This window comes from Manihot esculenta, chromosome 2, assembly GCF_001659605.2.
Source record: "Manihot esculenta cultivar AM560-2 chromosome 2, M.esculenta_v8, whole genome shotgun sequence".
NCBI lineage: Eukaryota > Viridiplantae > Streptophyta > Magnoliopsida > Malpighiales > Euphorbiaceae > Manihot > Manihot esculenta.
In genome coordinates this window covers 31,378,786-31,399,338 of record NC_035162.2, presented here as the reverse complement: position 1 = coordinate 31,399,338, position 20,553 = coordinate 31,378,786, and the positions used below count along the sequence as shown (strand labels likewise).

Below are 20,553 nucleotides of genomic sequence, written 5' to 3'. Positions count from 1 at the left end.
GATGTGATGCATTCCATGTTATCATATGTTTTTAAATGTTTTATTATTCTGCTCACTGGGCTCTAGTAGCTCACCCCTCTCCCAAATTTCCCCAGGATTGCAGGTACAGGGTAGACCAGGAGGTTTACAAGAGTAATGAAGTCTGGTATATGTAATAGATAGTGTGGACATGTTAAATGTATTAATCTTATGTAAAAGTACAGTTTCAGTCATGTAATGATATTGAGGATTAGAGATTGTGCTTGACTTTATGTATGAGGTATCCCTTTTAATACATGGTCAAAGATGTTTTATAATGTTCATGTAAGCCAACTCATCTTATGATGTATTGCCCATTGGGGCATTGATGGGATCCCACAGAGGGGTCATGATTATGATTATGGCTATGTACAGCGCATGCTCAGGTTGAGTTGGGTGTATGAAAGAAAATTTTTAAATTTTTATGTATCTTCTTAATCATGTATGGGATTAAACAGGTTTTCATGTTGCATGTTAGGCTTGCTACGGGTCCCGGCGGCCTTAAGCCGACCTGGATCCTAGCGCCGGTAGCGGTCCGATTTTTAGGTCATTACAGAATGGTATCAGAGCCCTAGGTTCATAGGATCGGACCTAGAGTGTCGGGCTCATAGATGTTCTAGAAGGTCAAGCACAATAGGAAAGATCATGTCCACTAGGATAGGATGTGGAGTCCTGTCTTGTATGATGATGTGAAATGCCATGATTATATACATGTGCATTGATGTTGTGATATGAATGATATATATGTGATGAGGGTTCATGTGTGCCCACATGAACCATATGATGCTAATGTTGTGTGATGTGTACTTTTTTCAGAAAATAGGATGAGAGGAACCCGTCAATCTGCAAGATTGACTGGAGTACCACCTGAGGATGAGGGCACAAGCGCCCGTCCTCCTACATTGCCTAGGGAAATGTCTTGTAGAGCCAACAGAGAAAGAGTGTCAAGGGACCCTAGAAGGTCTTTTGATGCTAGCCGAAGGGGGACTGATAGGGGAGGAAGTTCTTCAGATATGAGGGAGGTTATGGAAGAGGATCAGAGGAGGGATGGGAACCTGGATGTGAGCATGGAGGAAGAGGGGACAGGGGAGTCTCAGGGAGGCGTTCAGGCCTCGGGGTATGGTTTTCCACCCCATTATCCACCCTTCCCACAGGGTTCAGGGTATCCGATGGGAGGCACATCGGATTATTCCAGCTTTAACCCCTACCCTACCTACATGCCTTATCCACCTTTCTATCCACCTTACACGCAGTACCCAGCTTATCCACCCTCACCCTTCTATCCAAACCCGGCAAACCCCACCTCGGGGAATGCTGCACCCCCACCTCCACCACCCACAGAACCAGTAGCCCCTGTTACTCAACCTCCTAGACCTAGCTCGGCTGGTGGGAGCAAAGTAAAGATGACAGATTACCTTAAGCTGGATGCTCCCAAATACAAGTCAGGGGATGACCCCTTTGAATATTTGGGAGTAGTGAAGACAATAACTGATGAGCTAGGGGCAGATGGTAGCAGGGCCATTCAGATGGCAGGGTTCACCTTAAAGTGCAAGAAGGCACGGGAATGGTTCAAGTGTTATGTGGACCCGAGACTAGACGGCATGACATGGGAGGAATTTGCGAATGAGTTCGCTGGATGGGCTTTTCCAGACAGTTCCAGAGAACTGAAAATGATTGAGTTTGAGCAACTAAGGCAGACAGAGCACATGAGTGTAGAGGAGTTCACGGATAAATTCTTAGAGCTATTGCCTTTTTCAGGGCAAGCTCTAGATACAGATACGAAGAAAGCCAAGAGATATGTTATGAAGCTGCATTCTAGGTACTCCTCGTTGATTCAGTCAGTTGAGAGGGAAAGTTTCCACACTGTGATGGATATGGCTCGAAGGATGGAGGCGAGTGCTATAGTTGAGGGGTCAGTGAAGCAGTCAGTGACCCAGTCTTTAGGGGTTAAGACCCCAGGCATAGGAGGGCCAGGTCTCTCTTCTCAGAGCTCAAGTAAGAAGAGGTGGGATAACACCACCAAGAAGTCGAAGAAGAATAAGTTTTGGAATAAGTTGAAATCCGGTCTGGGATTTGGCGGTGGCTCGAGCTCAGGCTCAGATGGTACAGAATGCCAGAGATGTGGAAGGCCGCACAGGGGAGTGTGTCGAGCTAGGACTAATACATGTTTCAGATGTGGACAGGAGGGACACATGGCTCGGGAGTGTCCTAGAGCACCTTTTATGGGCCAGCCCCAACAAACAGCTTCTGGTAGTGTGGCACAGCCAGCAGCTCCAGCCACAACTCAGGGCAGTGGCAGAGGTAGAGGGAGAGGGGCAGCCTCTTCTTCTAGTTCCCGAGGTGAAGGTCCATCAGCTCCAGCCAGGATCTTCACCATGACTCAGCAGGAGGCTAACACATCCAACACCGTGGTGTCAGGTAATCTCGTCATTGGGTGTTCTGATGTGTATGCATTAATGGACCCGGGTGCATCTCATTCATTTATTGCTCCGAGAGCCGTTGAGAGGTTGGGTCTGATAGTCTCTGGGTTAGAGTGTCCCCTATGGGTCAGTGGACCCAAATGTGACCTGTTAGTGGCAGAGTCAGTCTGCCAGTACAGTCCAGTTTTTGTTGAGGGAAGATGCCTCTCCGCCGACCTTGTGGTTCTAGATTTGACAGACTTTGACATCATTCTAGGGATGGATTGGCTATCTACCCATGGTGCTACCTTGGACTGCAGGGACAAGGTAGTCAAATTCAGAGATCAGAACGGGTCAGAGGTCGTCTTCAGAGGAGACAAGAGGTGTACACCTAGAGGTCTAATATCAGCTCTTCAGGCTCGTAGGTTGCTTAGGAAGGGATGTCAGGGGTATTTGGCTCATGTGAGAGCTTAGCAGTCAGGTCAGGGAGCCAGCCTCGGTGCCAGTTGTCAGAGAGTTTCAGGATGTCTTTCCAGACGAGCTTCTAGGTTTACCACCTGTTAGGGAGATAGAGTTCGAGATAGAGTTGGTGCCTGGAACTAGACCGATCTCTATCCCTCCCTACAGGATGGCCCCAGCCAAGTTAAAGGAGTTGAAAGAGCAGTTGCAAGAGCTGGTAGAAAAAGGCTTCATCCGACAGAGTACCTCACCTTGGGGTGCTCCGGTCTTGTTTGTGAGAAAGAAGGATGGGTCCCTCAGACTTTGTATCGACTACAGGCAGTTGAACAAAGTCACTACCAAAAATAGGTACCCTCTGCCAAGGATCGATGATCTATTCGACCAGCTAGCAGGAGCGGGTTGTTTCTCCAAAATAGATCTAAGATCGGGGTACCATCAGCTAAGGATAAGGGATGAAGATGTGCCAAAGACAGCTTTCAGGACCAGATATGGGCATTTTGAGTTCCTTGTGATGCCGTTCGGGTTAACCAACGCCCCTGCAGCATTCATGGATCTCATGAACAGAGTATTTAGCCAATATCTGGATCACTTCGTTATTGTCTTCATAGACGATATCTTAGTGTATTCCAGGAATGCAGAGGAGCATGCCCATCATCTGAGGTTGGTTCTACAGACCTTGAGGGAACATGGCTTGTATGCCAAGTTCTCTAAGTGTGAATTCTGGCTGAGGAGCATTTCATTCTTGGGGCATGTTGTGTCAGAAAATGGAATAGAGGTAGACCCCAAGAAGGTAGAAGCTGTGGCTAACTGGCCTAGACCCACTTCAGTGACAGAGATTAGAAGTTTCTTGGGTTTGGCAGGTTACTACAGGAGGTTCGTTCAGGACTTCTCAAAGATTGCAGCTCCTCTGACCAAACTAACCAGAAAGAATCAGAAGTTTGTGTGGACCGACCAGTGCGAAGAGAGTTTTGAAGAGCTTAAGAAGAGGTTGACTTCAGCACCAGTTTTAGCTCTGCCATCTAGTGATGAGGACTTTACAGTCTTTTGTGATGCGTCCCGTGTGGGACTGGGTTGTGTACTAATGCAGAATGAGAGGGTGATTGCTTATGCTTCCAGACAGCTGAAGAAGCATGAGTTGAATTACCCCACGCATGACCTTGAGATGGCAGCAGTAATCTTTGCACTCAAGATGTGGAGGCACTACCTCTATGGGGTTAAATGTGAGATCTTTACAGATCATAAAAGCCTGCAGTACATCCTGAGTCAAAGAGATTTGAATTTAAGACAGAGGAGATGGGTGGAGCTGCTGAGTGACTATGATTGCAAGATTCAGTACCATCTGGGTAAGGCGAATGTTGTGGCAGACGCCTTAAGCCGGAAATCACTCGGCAGTTTATCCCACATATCGGCAGAGAGGAGGCCAGTGGTGAAGGAGTTTTACAAGCTCATTGAGGAAGGTCTACAGATGGAGTTGTCTGGTACAGGTGCCTTGGTGGCCCAAATGAGAGTGGCACCCATGTTTCTGGAGCAGGTGGCTCAGAAACAGCATGACGACCAGGAGTTAGTAAAGATTTCCAGGACTGTTCAGTCAGGCAATGATAGTGAGTTCAGATTCGACAGCAAGGGGATCCTCCGCTATGGGAGCAGATTATGTGTACCAGATGACATAGGGCTAAAAGGAGACATTATGAGAGAGGCTCATAATGCAAGATACAGCGTTCACCCCGGGGCCACTAAGATGTATCAAGATCTAAAGAAGGTTTATTGGTGGCCGGCTATGAAGAAAGAAGTGGCACAGTTTGTGTCAGTTTGCGAAGTGTGTCAGAGGGTGAAGCTGGAACATCAGAAGCCGGCTGGAATGCTTAACCCGCTACCTATTCCAGAATGGAAATGGGAAAATATAGCTATGGACTTCGTAGTGGGGCTACCGGCGGCGTCCAACAAATTGGACTCCATATGGGTGATTGTGGACAGACTCACCAAATCTGCTCACTTCATCCCTGTCAGGAGTGGCTATTCTGTGGACAAGTTGGCGCAGGTGTACGTTGATGAGATCGTTAGGCTGCATGGGGTTCCTGTTTCGATAGTGTCAGATAGAGGGCCCCAGTTCACCTCTAGATTTTGGCGGAGTCTGCAGAGTGTCATGGGTACCAGGTTGGATTTCAGTACTGCCTTCCACCCACAGACGGACGGACAATCAGAAAGGACCATCCAGACCATAGAGGATATGCTCAGAATGTGTGTGCTGGACTTTGGCGGTTCTTGGAGGCAGCATCTACCTTTGGTGGAGTTTGCCTACAATAACAGCCATCATGCTAGCATCGGGATGGCTCCATATGAAGCTTTATATGGAAGGAAGTGCAGATCTCCTGTTTGCTGGGAAGAGGTTGGAGAAAAGGCCTTGGCAGGGCCTGAGCTAGTAGAGATTACCAGCAGGGTAGTACCCATAATCAGAGAAAGGATCAAGACTGTTGCAAGCAGACAGAAGAGTTATGCAGACATCCGCAGAAGGCAGTTAGAGTTTCAGGAGGGGGATCTGGTATTGCTCAAGGTGTCTCCTATGAAAGGAGTGGTTCGCTTTGGGAGGAAAGGTAAACTAGCCCCACGATACATCGGGCCCTTCAAGATCTTGCAAAAGATTGGGAATGTGTCGTACAAGCTGGATTTACCTGCTTCAATGGAAAGAATCCATCCGGTTTTCCATGTTTCAATGTTGAGGAAGTTTGTGTCAGATCCGAGCAAGGTTCTTAGTGAGCCTAATGTGGAGGTCCAAGAGGATTTCACCTATGTTGAACAGCCAGTACGGATCATAGACACCCAGATCAGAAAGCTAAGGAACAAGGAAATCCTGATGGTGAAAGTCCTGTGGAACCACCACAATTTAGAGGAATGCACTTGGGAGACACGGGAGTCTATGCTCCAGCAGTACCCTCATCTCTTTTAAGGTTAGATCTCTATGTGTTTATGTGCTAAGTATGTATGTCATGTCTTATGCCATGCTATGTGCTAGATGAGGAACATTCGGGGACGAATGTTCTTAAGGGGGGGAGAATGTAATACCCGGCTAGACTCCGGTATCGGAATTCCTACCGTCCGGTGGAATCTCGGATGTCGGAAGCCTCTAGTAGGGTAGAATCATGTTTTCATAAAATGTTTTAAGGTATTTCATGGTTTTAAGTAAAATGGAAATGAGTTTTTGCATAAAAACAACCTTGAAGGAAAACTTAGGTTCGGCCGCCGAACCTCAAGTTCGGCCGCCGAACATGCATGCCTTCGGGAGCGCCTTTAGGCCCCCGAAAGCATAAGTGAGGGAAGTCCAGGTTCGGCCGCCGAACATGGCATGCATGCGGAGGCACGTTCGGCCCCCGAACGTGGCCTGGCCAGCCACTATAAAAGGGTCCCTTAGCCGAAAACGGGCGAGCTTTTTCCCCATTTCCGGCCAAGGTGAGTTCTTCGCCGCCCCTCACCGATCTTGAGTCTTTTCCTTCAGATCTTTCGAGTTTTTCACTATTTTTCATCCTGTTTTGAAGATTTCCGAGTTTTGAGCTAGTTTTGGAGCTTTGAGGTTCAAGAACTCAAATCTCTTCCAACTCCAAGTTAGATCGCCTCTACCCTCGATCTTCAAGAGGTAAGGGTCAATCTCTAGCTTACTTTATGTTTTAGACAAGTTTTATGCAAGTTCATGGGGTAGAAAATGCATGTGTAGCTTAGGTTGAGTTTATGAGTTTTTGATGTGATTTTGAATAATGTGGCTTGCAAATGTATGTTTGATGTGTTGTATATGGGGTTTTAGTTAGTTGATGCCCCTAGGAACTTGTATGCTTGTGTTTGAGTGTTGTAGAATAAGTTTATGCATGTTTGGATGAGAGTGGAGGCATAAATGCATAAGGGAGCTGAGTTTCTGCCATTCAGGGAGAAACTAGGTTCGGCAGCCGAAGAAACTTTCGGCCGCCGAACGTGCTTGTGGAGGCAGCCTTCGGCTGCCGAAGCTTGCCCCCGAAAGGAGACTTTCGTCTCTGTCTGGAAGTTTCGGCCGCCGAAAGTGCCGCCGAACATGCATGAGTTTCGCCTCTGTCTGGGAGTTTCGGCCGCCAAAGGTGCCGCCGAACCTGCCTGACTTTCGGCTCTGGAGGGACTTTCGGCCGCCGAACCTGCCGCCGAAAGTGCCCTGTCCAGCCCTCTCTTGCATGTTTTTCTATGATTGTTTCATGAGGTTTTAGGGGGTTTTTGGGGAGTAGTTTAGAGTTATGTTCATGTTTGTTTGGTCCCTCATTTGAGTCCACCTGTGTAGGTTCGGACCCGAGGAACCAAGGACCCCAGCAATGAGTCTGTTGCCCCAGTGTCTGGTCAGAGCTATCCAGAGGTGAGTGGAATAACTCTTTATGTTTTTAAGCAAATCAATTGCAAGGATTGAGCATGATCATGCATCATAAATGCCATGTGATGAATTAGGTTGCTTGCATTAGAATTCACGAATATGTTGCATTGCATATTTTAAATGTTGATGCGGATGAATGTTGGATGATCCATAGCCCTCGATCTATGATGTGACGATGTGATATGTACGGTACGGAAAGTAAGACCAGTGGGACCCATTCTACGTTCGCAGGCACTATGTAAGAGAAAGACCAGGACCCATTCTACGTTCTGGCACAGTTGGACCATGTTATGTTATGCTATGTAAGAGAAAGACCAGGACCCATTCTACGTTCTGGCACAGTTGGACTATGTAGAGGGCTGATGGTGACAAGTTCATCCTTGATGTGATTAGCTGTGATGTGATGCATTCCATGTTATCATATGTTTTTAAATGTTTTATTATTCTGCTCACTGGGCTCTAGTAGCTCACCCCTCTCCCAAATTTCCCCAGGATTGCAGGTACAGGGTAGACCAGGAGGTTTACAAGAGTAATGAAGTCTGGTATATGTAATAGATAGTGTGGACATGTTAAATGTATTAATGTTATGTAAAAGTACAGTTTCAGTCATGTAATGGTATTGAGGATTAGAGATTGTGCTTGACTTTATGCATGAGGTATCCCTTTTAATACATGGTCAAAGATGTTTTATAATGTTCATGTAAGCCAACTCATCTTATGATGTATTGCCCATTGGGGCATTGATGGGATCCCACAGAGGGGTCATGATTATGATTATGGCTATGTACAGCGCATGCTCAGGTTGAGTTGGGTGTATGAAAGAAAAGTTTTAAATTTTTATGTATTTTCTTGATCATGTATGGGATTAAACAGGTTTTCAGGTTGCATGTTAGGCTTGCTACGGGTCCCGGCGGCCTTAAGCCGACCTGGATCCTAGCGCCGGTAGCGGTCCGATTTTCGGGTCGTTACAGGGCATCTGCCACAACATTCGCCTTACTCGGATAATACTGGATCTTACAATCATAATCACTGAGCAATTCTACCCATCTTCTCTGCCTCAAATTCAGCTCTCTCTGACTCAAGATGTACTGTAAACTCTTGTGATCGGTGAAGATCTCACATTTAACCCCGTAGAGGTAATGCCGCCACATCTTAAGTGCAAAGATAACTGCTGCCATCTCTAGGTCATGGGTAGGGTAATTCAACTCGTGCTTCTTCAACTGTCTCGAAGCATAAGCTATCACCCTATCACTCTGCATCAAAACACAGCCCAATCCCACTCGAGATGCATCACAGAACACTGTGAAATCCTCATTACTGACAGGCAGAGCTAACACTGGTGCTGTTGTCAATCTCTTCTTGAGCTCCTCAAAGCTCTCCTCGCACTGGTCTGACCAGACAAACTTCTGGTTCTTCTGAGTCAGTTTGGTCATAGGAGCCGCTATCTTTGAGAAGTCCTGAACGAACCTCCTGTAGTAACCTGCCAGTCCCAGAAAGCTTTTAATCTCAGTCACTATCGTGGGTCTGGGCCAGTTAGCTACAGCCTCTATCTTCTTGGGGTCTACCTCAATACCCTCTGCTGATACCACATGTCCCAAGAAGGAAATGCTCCTCAACCAAAACTCACACTTCGAGAACTTGGCATATAAACCGTGCTCTCTCAGTGTCTGCAGAACTATCCTCAGATGCTGGGCATGCTCCTCTGCATCTCTGGAATACACTAAAATATCATCGATGAAAACAATGACAAAGTGATCCAGAAACTCACTGAAAACTCTGTTCATGAGATCCATGAATGCTGCAGGGGCGTTAGTCAACCCGAACGGCATCACTAAAAACTCATAATGCCCATATCTGGTCCTGAACGCTGTCTTTGGTACATTTGCCTCTCTGACTCTCAACTGATGATACCCAGATCTCAGATCTATTTTCGAGAAACAACCTGCTCCAGCTAGCTGGTCAAATAGATCATCAATCCTAGGTAGAGGATACCTATTCTTGGTAGTGACCTTGTTCAACTGTCTGTAGTCGATACAAAGTCTAAGGGATCCATCCTTCTTTCTGACAAAGAGCACTGGAGCACCCCAAGGTGAGGTACTGGGGCGGATGAAACCCTTATCTACCAAGTCCTGCAACTGTGCTTTCAACTCTTTTAACTCTGCTGGCGCCATCCTGTAGGGAGGAATAGAGATAGGTCTGGTACCTGGCAGCAATTCAATTTCAAACCCTATCTCCCTATCAGGTGGGAGTCCTGGTAAATCGTCTGGGAACACATCGAGAAACTCTTGGATGACTGGTACTGTGGCTGGTTTCCTAACCTGACTATCTAGCTCTCTCATATGAGCTAGAAACCCCTGACAACCCCTCCTAAGCAACCGACGAGCCTGAAGGGCTGAAATCATACCTCTGGGTGTACCTCTCCTGTCTCCTCTGAAGACACACTCTGACCCATCCTGGTCTCTGAGACTCACTATCTTCTCTCTACAGTCCAAAGTAGCACTATAAGCAGATAGCCAATCCATCCCTAGAATGACATTAAAATCTGTCAAGTCTAGAACCACAAGATCAGCTGGAAAGCATCTACCCTCTATGAACACTGGACTGAAATGACAGACTGACACTACCACTGATGGGTCACATTTAGGTCCACTGACCCAGAGAGGATACTCTAACTCAGAACTGATCAAACCCAACCTCTCTATGGCTCTCGAAGCAATAAAGGAATGAGAAGCACCGGGGTCCATCAAAGCATACACATCTAAACACCCAATGATGAGATTACCTGACACCACTGTGTTCGACGTGTTAGCCTCCTCCTGTGTCACAGTGAAAATCCGTGCTGGGGCTACCGGATTTCCACCTCGGGAACCTGCTGCTGAAGTAGAGGCTGCCCCTCGCCCTCTACCTCTGCCACTACTCTGAGGCATGACTAGAGCTGCTGGTTGTACAACTAGCTGTACCACACTGCCTGAACTCATCTGCTGGGATGGTGCAAAAGTCACCTGAGGACAATCCCGAGCAATATGCCCTTCCTGTCCACATCTAAAACAAGCTGTAGATCCTAACCGACAAACTCCGCCATGTGGTTTTCCACATCTTCTGCATACTGGAGCTGTGCCAGAGCTTGAGCCACTACCTATTCCCAGACCTGACTTGACTTTATTCCAGAACTTACTCTTTGTTCCTTTTGCTCTATCCCATCTCTTACTGCCTGTCGTGCCTGAACTGGGGGCCTTAGAACCCGAAGCCTATGCCTTTGACTGTTTCTGGATATTGGCACTAGCTTCCATTTTCCTGGCTGCGTCCACTATGGTGTGGAAACTCTCCTTTTCTGCTGGAAGAATCAAGGAAGAATACCTGGGATGCAATCTCATAGTATATCTCCTTGCCTTCTTCTGATCAGTATCATAGGCTTGACCCACGTACTGAAGCAAATCTAGGAACTTATCTGTGAATTCATCAACACTCATTTCATCTGTCTGTCTCAACTGTTCGAATTCAATTACTTTCATCTCCCTAGAACTGTCAGGAAAAGCCCACCCTGCAAATTCATTGGCGAACTCTCCCCAAGACATACTGTTCCTTCTAGGCTCCACATAATTCTTGAACCATTCTCTAGCCTTCTTGCATTTAAGTGTAAATCCTGCCATCTCAATGGCTTGACTATCATCAGCTTCCAATTCACTGGTTATCATCCTAACTGCTCTGAGGTAGTCAAATGGATCATCTCTCGTGTTATATTTAGGAGCATCCAATTTCAAGTACTCCGTCATTTGCACTTTACCTCCAGATGAGCTAGGTTGATGTCTGTCAACAACAGGGGCTACTGGTTCTGGTGGTGGTGGTACTGGGTCATTTGGCTCTGGGGGTACTGCACTTGGATGGGTAGGGGAAGGTGGATACATAGGATATGGTGGATAGTAAGGAGGATAAGGCATATATGGCATGTAAGGAGGATATGGGACAAAACTAGAGTACTCCGACATACCTCCCATCGGATACTCTGGATCCTGCGGAAAGGCTGGATATCCATAACCTGAGGCCTGAGCGCCTCCCTGCGACTCTCCCATACCTTCCTCAAATCTGCCTATACCCATACTGTCATCTCTAGACTGGTCAATCTCCATAGCCTCCCTCCTGTCCCCTAATCTTTCTCCTCTCGCTGTTCCCCTTCTGCTCTCGTCTACAGACCTTCTAGGGTCTATTGACGTACCTTCCCTGCTAGATCTCTGAGACCTTGCCTTCGGCAATGCAGGAGGACGAGCAGTTGGTCTCTCACTCTCTGGTGGGACTCCAGTCAATCGAGCTGATCGACGAGTTCCTCTCATCTTTACTCTCTAGAAAACAACACATAATATAGCACTTTAGCACATAAACATCACATATCAATAAGGCACATGCATAACTCATGGCATGAAACAGATAGGACTCAAGACCCTATCCTAGTGGACATGATTTCCTATTGTGCTTGACCTCCGCTAACCGCTATGAGCCCGACACTGTCTCTATAGGTCCGATCATGTGAACCTAGGGCTCTGATACCAATCTGTAACGACCCCAAAATGGACCGTCACCGGCGCTAGGATTCAGGTTGGCTTAAGGCCGCCAGAACCCGTAGCAAGCCTGCTATACTCTCTGTGTACCTGTAAATCTCATACATGATCATACATTTTCTATGAAAATAAAAACTCTTTTTTGAACCAAGGCTTAACCTATGCATGCACTATCTCTGTACTCTGTACTCTGTACGCTGTACTCTGTACTCTGTACTCTGTACTCTGTACCCCTGACTAGAGCTTGCTCTAGATGGGTTAACTCATACCTGTTAAGCCTGCTTTTTCACATACTCTGTAAAACATATACATATACAGATCATGTACATACCAACAGATTTACATCACAAACTACTAAGTCAAGCACAAGTTAAGCACATCTGTAACTGAAAACACAACTAGTACATCTCTTTCATATTACATGTCCACTCTACACTATTACAAGTCTCTTTACTCTTTACTCTTTTGGCATTTTGCTGCTCTCTTCTCTATACTGTACACTGAACCTGCAAAACTGGGGTTAAGGGAGTGGGATGAGCTCTATAGCCCAGTGAGTAGAACAGTAAAACAAGTCATTAAAATATGATCTCATGGAATGCACCATATCACAGACAATCCACATCAAGAGTAAACCTGTCACCACATAGTCCCAGTAACTCTGTGCCAGGGCGTAGAATCGAGCACCTGGTCTTCCTGTCATATATGTATATGTGTATATAACACCTCTGTACTTACCATTGCCAGGGCGTAGTCAAAGGCTCCTGGTCTTTACTATATACCTGCCAGGGCGTAGTCAAAGGCTCCTGGACTTCTCTGTACCTGCCAGGGCATAGTCAAAGGCTCCTGGACTTCCTGTCTGAGACTATGGGATCATGCAGCATTCACCCACATCAACAAATAACTATGCAATGCAACATATTCGTGGATGCTAATGCAAACAACCTGCTGTATACTCATGATGCATGAACTATGCTGAAAGCAGTTTATGTTTCAATTAAAAGGCATAAGTTTAGTTCCACTCACCTCTGGCTATCTGGACTGACTGACTCTGCAGGCTCTAAAAACTCTGGAGCAGAACTCACTGCTGCTCTCTCTGGTTCCTCTGGTCTGTACCTATACAGATGGATTCACATGAGGGACCAAACTAGCGTATGACCAACTCTACGACACCCCCCAAGAATCCCCTTAAACTCACTCTAACATCCATGCAAAGCATGCAAAGGAAAGCTGGACAGGACACTTTCGGCGGCAGGTTCGGCGGCCGAAAGTCCTCTCCAGAGACGAAACTCAAGCAACTTCGGCGGCCGAACTTCCACTTTCGGCTGCCAAACCCTTTCGGGGGCAAGTTTCGGAGGCTGAAAGGCACTCCAGAGACGAAAGTCTCTAACCTTCGGCGGCACCTTCGGCGGCCGAACTTCCCTCCAGAGCCGAAAGTCTAAAAGCTCGGGGGCAAGTTTGGGCAGCCGAAGCCACCTCCTCTTTTCTCGTCAGGGGTTCGGCGGCCGAATGTACCTTCGGCTGCCAAACCTGAGTTCATCAGCAAGGCAGAAACTTGCCCTGCCTCTCACCCAATGCACAAAATGCACTCCACTTCACACACCTCAATTCCTCACCTTGCATACACTCATGTATATGCTCAAAGGGGTCAGAAACTACCTAAACACCCCAACAACACAACACAACAACACAGAAACAGGTTCTATGCACAAAATCATCAAAACCTCACACATAACCCTATTCATGCACCTCTCTCCATAAACCCCATAAAACCTTCAGAAAACATAAAAACAAGTTCAGGATCCTCACTTACCTTGTAAAAACAAGTAGATGAATGATCCTCACGTGGAGTTTTGGAGCAACTCTCCTTCAACCTCTCCAACCTTCACAACTTTGAGTTTTTAGCTTAAAACCTTCAAAAGATCATAAAAACTAAGCAAATCTTTGCATGATTTAATGAAAACATGAACGAATACTCACAAAGGACAGAGTTTCACCTCAGCAAGTGAAAGAAACGGTGCTCTTACCGCTTCAACCGACTGAGGGCCATTTATAGGTGGCTGGCCAGACCACCTTCGGCGGCCACACGTGAAACCGAAAGCCATGCATGTTCGGCGGCCGAACCTCAACTTCGGCGGCCAAACCTCAACTTCGGCGGCTGAACCTCAACTTCGGCGGCCGAACCTGGCTTTTCTGCCTTGGTTCATTTCACTCAAAAACTCATTTCCTTAAGCTTTAAAACTATGCAATATACCAAAACAGTTTAGAAAAACATAAATCGAACCCTGCTAGAGACTTCCGACATCCCGGACGCCACCGGAAAGTAGAATTCTGATGCCGGACTCTAGCCGGGTATTACATCAGGGGTACAGAGTACAGAGATAGTGCATGCATAGGTTAAGCCTTGGTTCAGAGAAAAGTTTTTATTTTCACAGGAAATGTATGATCATGTATGAGATTTACAGGTACCCAGAGAGTATAGCAGGCTTGCTACGGGTTCTGGTGGCCTTAAGCCGACCTGAATCCTAGCGCCGGTGGCGGTCCTTTTTGGGGTCGTTACACAACGTCTCCTGCAATGCGCTTGTTTTTACCTTTGCCATTGCTGGGTCCTCCTGCAATTACATGTATAACCCCTATAGGTTCACTGTCAGGGAAAGTTTCTAGAGTTGTTACCTCAGGTTCGAGCCTCCTCTCTTCTCTATTCTTTTTGGGAAACTTCCAAAGTGTGCCATACCTTATTAACCTCTCGATCTTGTCTTTTAGTTGATGACACTTCTCCTTTATATGTCCATGATATTCGTGAAAATGACAGTACTTAGTGCTATTCTGGCTTTCAGTTCTCTCTAGATTGAGCTTGGGAGGCCACCTGACCTCCCTGTCGTTCTTCCTGATCCACATTAGAATGCGTGTTTGTAAGTCATTCAATGGAGTATAATTCTTGTTCTTACTTTAGTCATCCATTCTTCGAGAGACTAGGTAACTTCTGTGATCTCCTTTATATCCTCGCCTTTCTAGCTTTTGGTTTTGCTTTTGACTCGACCTTTTGTCCTCTCTTAATGCTTCGACTTCGTCATCCAGCCTGATATACTTTTGGATCTTGTCCATTCATTGTAATGTAGCAACTGGGTACTTGATTAGGGAATCCATGAACTTGACGTTGTGTGTCCTTTTCTTCAAGGCTTTACATGCTATATCATGATCTAATTCCTCCACCTATATTGCTTCTGCATTAAACCATGAGATAAAGCTCCTCAAAGGCTCGCCCTCTCCTTGGCGGATCTTCCATAGGTCAAAGGAAAGCTTTTTAGAAGGTATACAAGTAATAAATCTGAATTTAAATAATATAGCGAATTGCATATAAAATTTTGAATTAAACCTATGCTTAGATGTTGGTACCATTTCTGAGCCAAACTTGTAAGTGTTGATGGAAACACTCGGCATAACACAAATTCGTTGATATCTTGAAGTTGCATGGCCATCCTAAAGATCGCCAGGTGACTCCTGGGATCCGCTGTTCCATTATATTTGTCCAAACTTGGGAGTTTAAACTTAGCGGAGAATGTCTTTGCCATGATCTCTTTCGAAAAAGTCGAGGCATCATCCAAACCAAAGTCCTTTTCCTACTCCTTCTGGAACTTTGGAACAACCCGTACTAGCTTCCAGTCGATGTTCTTTAGAGCATCGTCTAATGACTCCTCTTTCTTGAACTCGGCCTTCCCTTTGGACCGTGTCTGGATTGCCTCTGTCCAAATCCTTGGGGTATCAACGAAGGCTTCCTCCCTTCCCTTGGGAGCCATGAAAGACGCCTCCCTCCGAGCTTTGTATTGGTTGAGAGTGACCTGCAACTTTTTTATGTATGGGAGCATTGGTCATTGCTCAGATTATTGAGTTTTGCTTCATTGACCATAAATGGTGTGTTTTATCCACTGCCAAAAGTGGAAGAAATAATAGTGCCATCATTGGTAGCAACCTTAGTAGCAGCTCATGAATTATTGACCATTTCGAGAGAAAAAAGAGAGATTACTTTTTAAGAGAAAGGGCATAAGAACCGATTTTAATCCAAATGAACAAAAAGAATTTAATGGATATTCCCAACAACAGAACCAAATGATGTGGCTAAATTAGAGTTGTGCTATGAATGGTCAATCCTGCAAGAAAGATAATGTGAGGTGGCTGGCACCTATGATAGGCACTCTGATGCTCAAGTCAGTAAACCAAAGAGAAAGGGCGAATATAAAGAATTGCTTAGAACTCAAGAGTAGTTGTGTAAGAATTATGTACCTTTATTTCTGTGATCGTTAACTTTTATACTGTAAAAAGATGGAGTTAATTATAGTATTTCCTAAAGATCCTATCGATTAATTGATAGGAGATCCTATCGGCTAATTGATTGGGGATCCTATCGGCTAATTGATTGGGGATCCTATGATTATAGGCGTAATTGGAATCCACTGGATTGTACCTACTAACTGTAACTTTATGTGAAGACTCAACCTCTTCAGGAGAGAGCAAGTCTTTAATGAAGGACTAGGTGCTACAGTGTCCGGGTCTTCCTTTTCATAAGTGGGACCGTATATCGGCTTATCAGACTCTTGCTACATGACCATGTCTTATAATAAGAGCTCATGACTTACTTTGGATGATTGTTGTGTTACATCAGACATCTGAAATTCTAATAAATTTAGCTGAAACCATACACAAGAAAGCATTGCATCTTCGTGGAAAGTTTTTCAAATGGAGATAGTTTAGATGAGAGGTTTTGGTTAAGGGAGGTTTTTGGTTTAAAAATGGTTTTTCGCCGAACGTGAGTATATAGGTTGGGAAGGAGGGATTTGGTGGTGGGACGAGGAAGGGATGCCATGACAAGAGCTTTATACATTTAACAACTCTTACATAACTTTTGACATAATTTTATTTTCATAATCAATAAGCATCAATAGTGAAAGATTTAGTGCTAGTATAGAGAGACTGTGTGACTATAGCCACTCATTTGACTTAATGGTTAAAAATTTTAGTGCACCAAGGATATCAAAACATGTTTGGAAGTAGTTAGTGGTAATATTATAGTTGGATCAATTAGTAAATAAAATAAAAGTATATGTCAAATGTGGTAAAAGTGCAATTTACAATTGCAAAAAAAAAATTTTGAATAAAATTTTTAGAAATTAAAAAATGATAAATTATGACAACATTTAAAAATTTTAATTATATTACTAAAACAATAGAAAGTTTACCTTAATTATTTTTTGTAATTAAGCAAACATTTTTAACATAATTCATAAGCATCACAAAATTTTGGCGATTATCGGCATATGAAGATAATTATAAATTATATTTATTAACATTAGCTAAACTTCTTAATACAAGATATAGATTCATTAATTGAAAAGTTTTTGATTCATTAACAGTGATGTATGAAAGGATGTAAAGAAAATATTGACGCCTAAAAGCACCACTTATTCTCGTTATTAAAAGCCTAAGCCTACATGGTATTGATGAATCTTATCACAAGTGGGTAGACTAAAAATAGAGGGAAGATGGTAAACCATGAAGACTACTAAGGGCTCCAAAATTCACTCTTATCCACAATATAACATGAACGACTTTATCTGTTTCTCTCTCTGTCTCTGTCGCACGCTTTATTCTTTTCTTTTCTTTTCTTTTTTTTCTTTATGGTTTTTATTTGTCATGGTTAGGAGTTCCCCAGTTTATCATTCCCATGTTCGAGATGAATGGCATCATACAATGGAAGTTGAGTCTAAAGTTTCTTTGCATGTAGAGCGAGTTCTTTCACAAGTTAGAGTAATATGTCGAAAAATCCGTTCTCCTCATCCATTAGGTGTTTTTTATGGAGACAACCCTTTGGATTACTCCTTCAGCCTTGTCTTATTTCAGATTATATTGGTTGTCTTAATTTCTCGATTTGTTCGTTTTCTTCTCAAGCCTCTGAAGCAGCCCAGAATTATTTCTGACATCATTGTAAGTTTGTTTTTATTTGTTTTTTTTTTCACGTTAATATATAATTTTCTTTTGTTCTTTCCTAATTATGCTTATTATATTTGTTTCAAGGGTGGTATAATCATTGGACCCTCCATTCTAGGACAAATCCCATCTTTTATTCGCACAGTATTCCCAGAAAATTCTATATTTTTGGTGCAAAATGTTGGCATTATGGGTTTTATGTACTTCCTTTTCTTGGCTGGAGTTAAAATGGATCTCACCTTAATTCGAAAATCAGGAAAGAAACATGTGTACACTGCCTTGGTGGGAGTAGTAGTTCCTTGTATATTAGTGGCTGTAGTTGGGGTTATTGTTCGATCATCCCTGGATAAAGAGCTTGCAAGAGTCTCTGGGATTGGAGCAGTTGCTACAGATTTGGCTTTTACATCATTTCCTGTGATTTACCTTGTTCTTAAAGAACTAAACTTGCTTAGCTCAGAGGTGGGACGAACGGCATTAGCTGTAGCAGTAATAGGTGATTCACTTGGTATTGTTGTTATTATTGCTTTCGAGGCTTTGAAACAAGGTGAAGTTACTATTGAGTGTGCAATGTGGTATTTCGTTTCAACAATTATTTTAGGTGCATTTTTTGTTCTTCCTACTCGACGGGTAATGGTTTGGATTGTTAAGAACACCCCAAAAGGGAAACCTACTGAACAAGCCTTTGTGATTCTCATCTTGTTAGGGGTACTTGTGATGGGATTCTTCACTGACATGTTTGGCCTAGCTATTGCTAATGGCTCATTATGGTTTGGATTGGTGGTGCCTGATGGTCCTCCTTTAGGAGCTACTATTGTGGAGAGAAGTGAGACGATAGTTATGGAAATTTTGATGCCTTTTTCATTTGCCTTCACAGGTCTATGCACCAATGTGTTTGCTATGGCCAGTTATGGTTGGTCGGCATTAGCACCACTTTTTTTTATGTTTATAACGGGATATATCTCAAAAATTTGTTCGACTTTTGCGTCTGCTCTCTACTTCCATATGCCTCTGAAAGATAGTCTTGCTCTTAGTCTCATTTTGAACTTGAGAGGCCAACTTGATATTTTGATATATATCCATTGGATCGACAAACGGGTACGCATCTTTTCTTTACTTTTAAGAGTTTATTAGAATTTGAGCTATATTTTAGCTTAATCAACCATTCTATGATCATATTTTTATATTCTATCCATGATAGTCAAGGTTCAAATAAGGTTTTTCTCTTATTTTAAATATTTACATAAAATTATACATGATTGATAAATTTGATACTCCCATCGGATAAATTTGAAGAATTTTATACATTACATACCATATGTGAAGTGATTTTCAAATAAAAAATCGAACATCAGCTTTTCTTTTTTTGTTATTGAATATATACTTTAGAAAATAAAATGTAAACTTTTATATGAACAGATCATTGGAATCCCAATATTCACAATGTTGGTGCTATTAACAACTCTAGTGACTGGCATTTGTACTCCTTTGATTGGCTTACTCTATAATCCAACAAGGCCATACATGATAAACAGAAGAAGAACCATTCAACACAGCCCTCCAGGCAAAGAGCTTCGTATAGTAGTTTGCATCTGTAATGAAGAAAATGTATCTGGTATCATTGATCTCCTTGAGGTTTCATATCCAACTTATGATAATCCTTTCAGAATCTTTGCTATCCATCTAATGGAGCTTGTAGGCCGTTCAACTCCAATGTTCATAGAACATGAAGAATTAGACCAGAGTTTGAAGCATACAGAACATGAAACTACGTTCAATGCCCTCAAAATGTATCAAGAAGCGAGGCAAGATTATGTAAAGCTCCACTTCTACACAGCTTTAGCAATAAAAAGGACAATGTACCAAGACATCTGCGAGTTAGCATTGTCTAATAAAGCTTCACTTATCATTTTGCCGTTTGAAAAGGGAAGGCTGGACGCTCTTCCAGGGACTGAAATTGTACGTCATGGACATACAAACAAGTCCTTAAGTTCAAATGTTGTAGCTCATGCACCATGCTCCGTTGGGATTCTTATTGATAAGAGTCACATTCGTAACCCATTTATGATCTACCCATTTCGTCAATCAACATACCACAACTATATTATGTTATTTTTAGGCGGAGCAGATGCTCGAGAGGCACTTTCTTATGCAGATAGAATGGTTATGAATCCTGAGGTGTCTCTTATAGTAGTAAGGTTCCTTGCATATAACAACGAAGGAGATGATGAAATAGAAAAGAAGCTTGATGATGGGATAGTGACATCATTTTGGGTAAAAAATGAAATGAATGAAAGAGTGGTTTATAGAGAGATTGTTGTGAGGAATGGAGAAGAAACATTGGCCGCAATCCAAGCTTTCAATACTAGTGCTAATGACCTTTGGATTGTAGGAAGAAAGCAAGGGATAAATCCTGTGATGCTTCAAGGATTGTCAAGTTGGAGTGAAAATCAAGAACTGGGAATCATAGGAGATTATGTTTCATCTGTTGATTTTGGTAGTGAAGCTTCTGTGTTAGTAATACATCAACAAGTTATGAGAGTCCAAGGGATATCTAAAAGAGAATATTAAACAAATTAATTTTCTCTGTAACTTTTACTTACTGAAAGAGAATTGATTTATTACATACGCTTATTGCAAATATACTTCAAGGCATCTAGAAAGGAAATTGGTGTAGAATAACTTGAATTTTGAGCACATGCTCTTAGTTAGGAAAAACAATGGTAAATTCAATACTTTAGTCAGATATTCAAATAGATCAAACATATCT

At 43.6% G+C, this 20,553-nt stretch overlaps 1 protein-coding gene across 1 annotated transcript; it reads left to right on the top strand.

Annotated features, from left to right (window-relative positions):
- Nucleotides 1-17,549: 17,549 nt before the first annotated feature.
- On the top strand, nt 17,550-20,354 carry LOC110608924 (cation/H(+) antiporter 24). Its single transcript, XM_021748204.2, has 3 exons — nt 17,550-17,783; nt 17,874-18,881; nt 19,203-20,354. Exons 1-3 carry the CDS (start codon nt 17,550-17,552, stop codon nt 20,352-20,354), a joined length of 2,394 nt encoding a protein of 797 aa, XP_021603896.1.
- The last annotated feature ends 199 nt before the right edge of the window (nt 20,355-20,553 follow it).

Bases quoted from the DNA above. Each gene is read 5' to 3' on its own strand.
- LOC110608924 (XM_021748204.2), top strand. From the start codon at position 17,550: ATGGAAGTTGAGTCTAAAGTTTCTTTGCATGTAGAGCGAGTTCTTTCA. The intron at 17,784-17,873 runs GTAAGTTTGTTT...ATTTGTTTCAAG, and splicing joins GAATTATTTCTGACATCATT to GGTGGTATAATCATTGGACC. The intron at 18,882-19,202 runs GTACGCATCTTT...TTATATGAACAG, and splicing joins TCCATTGGATCGACAAACGG to ATCATTGGAATCCCAATATT.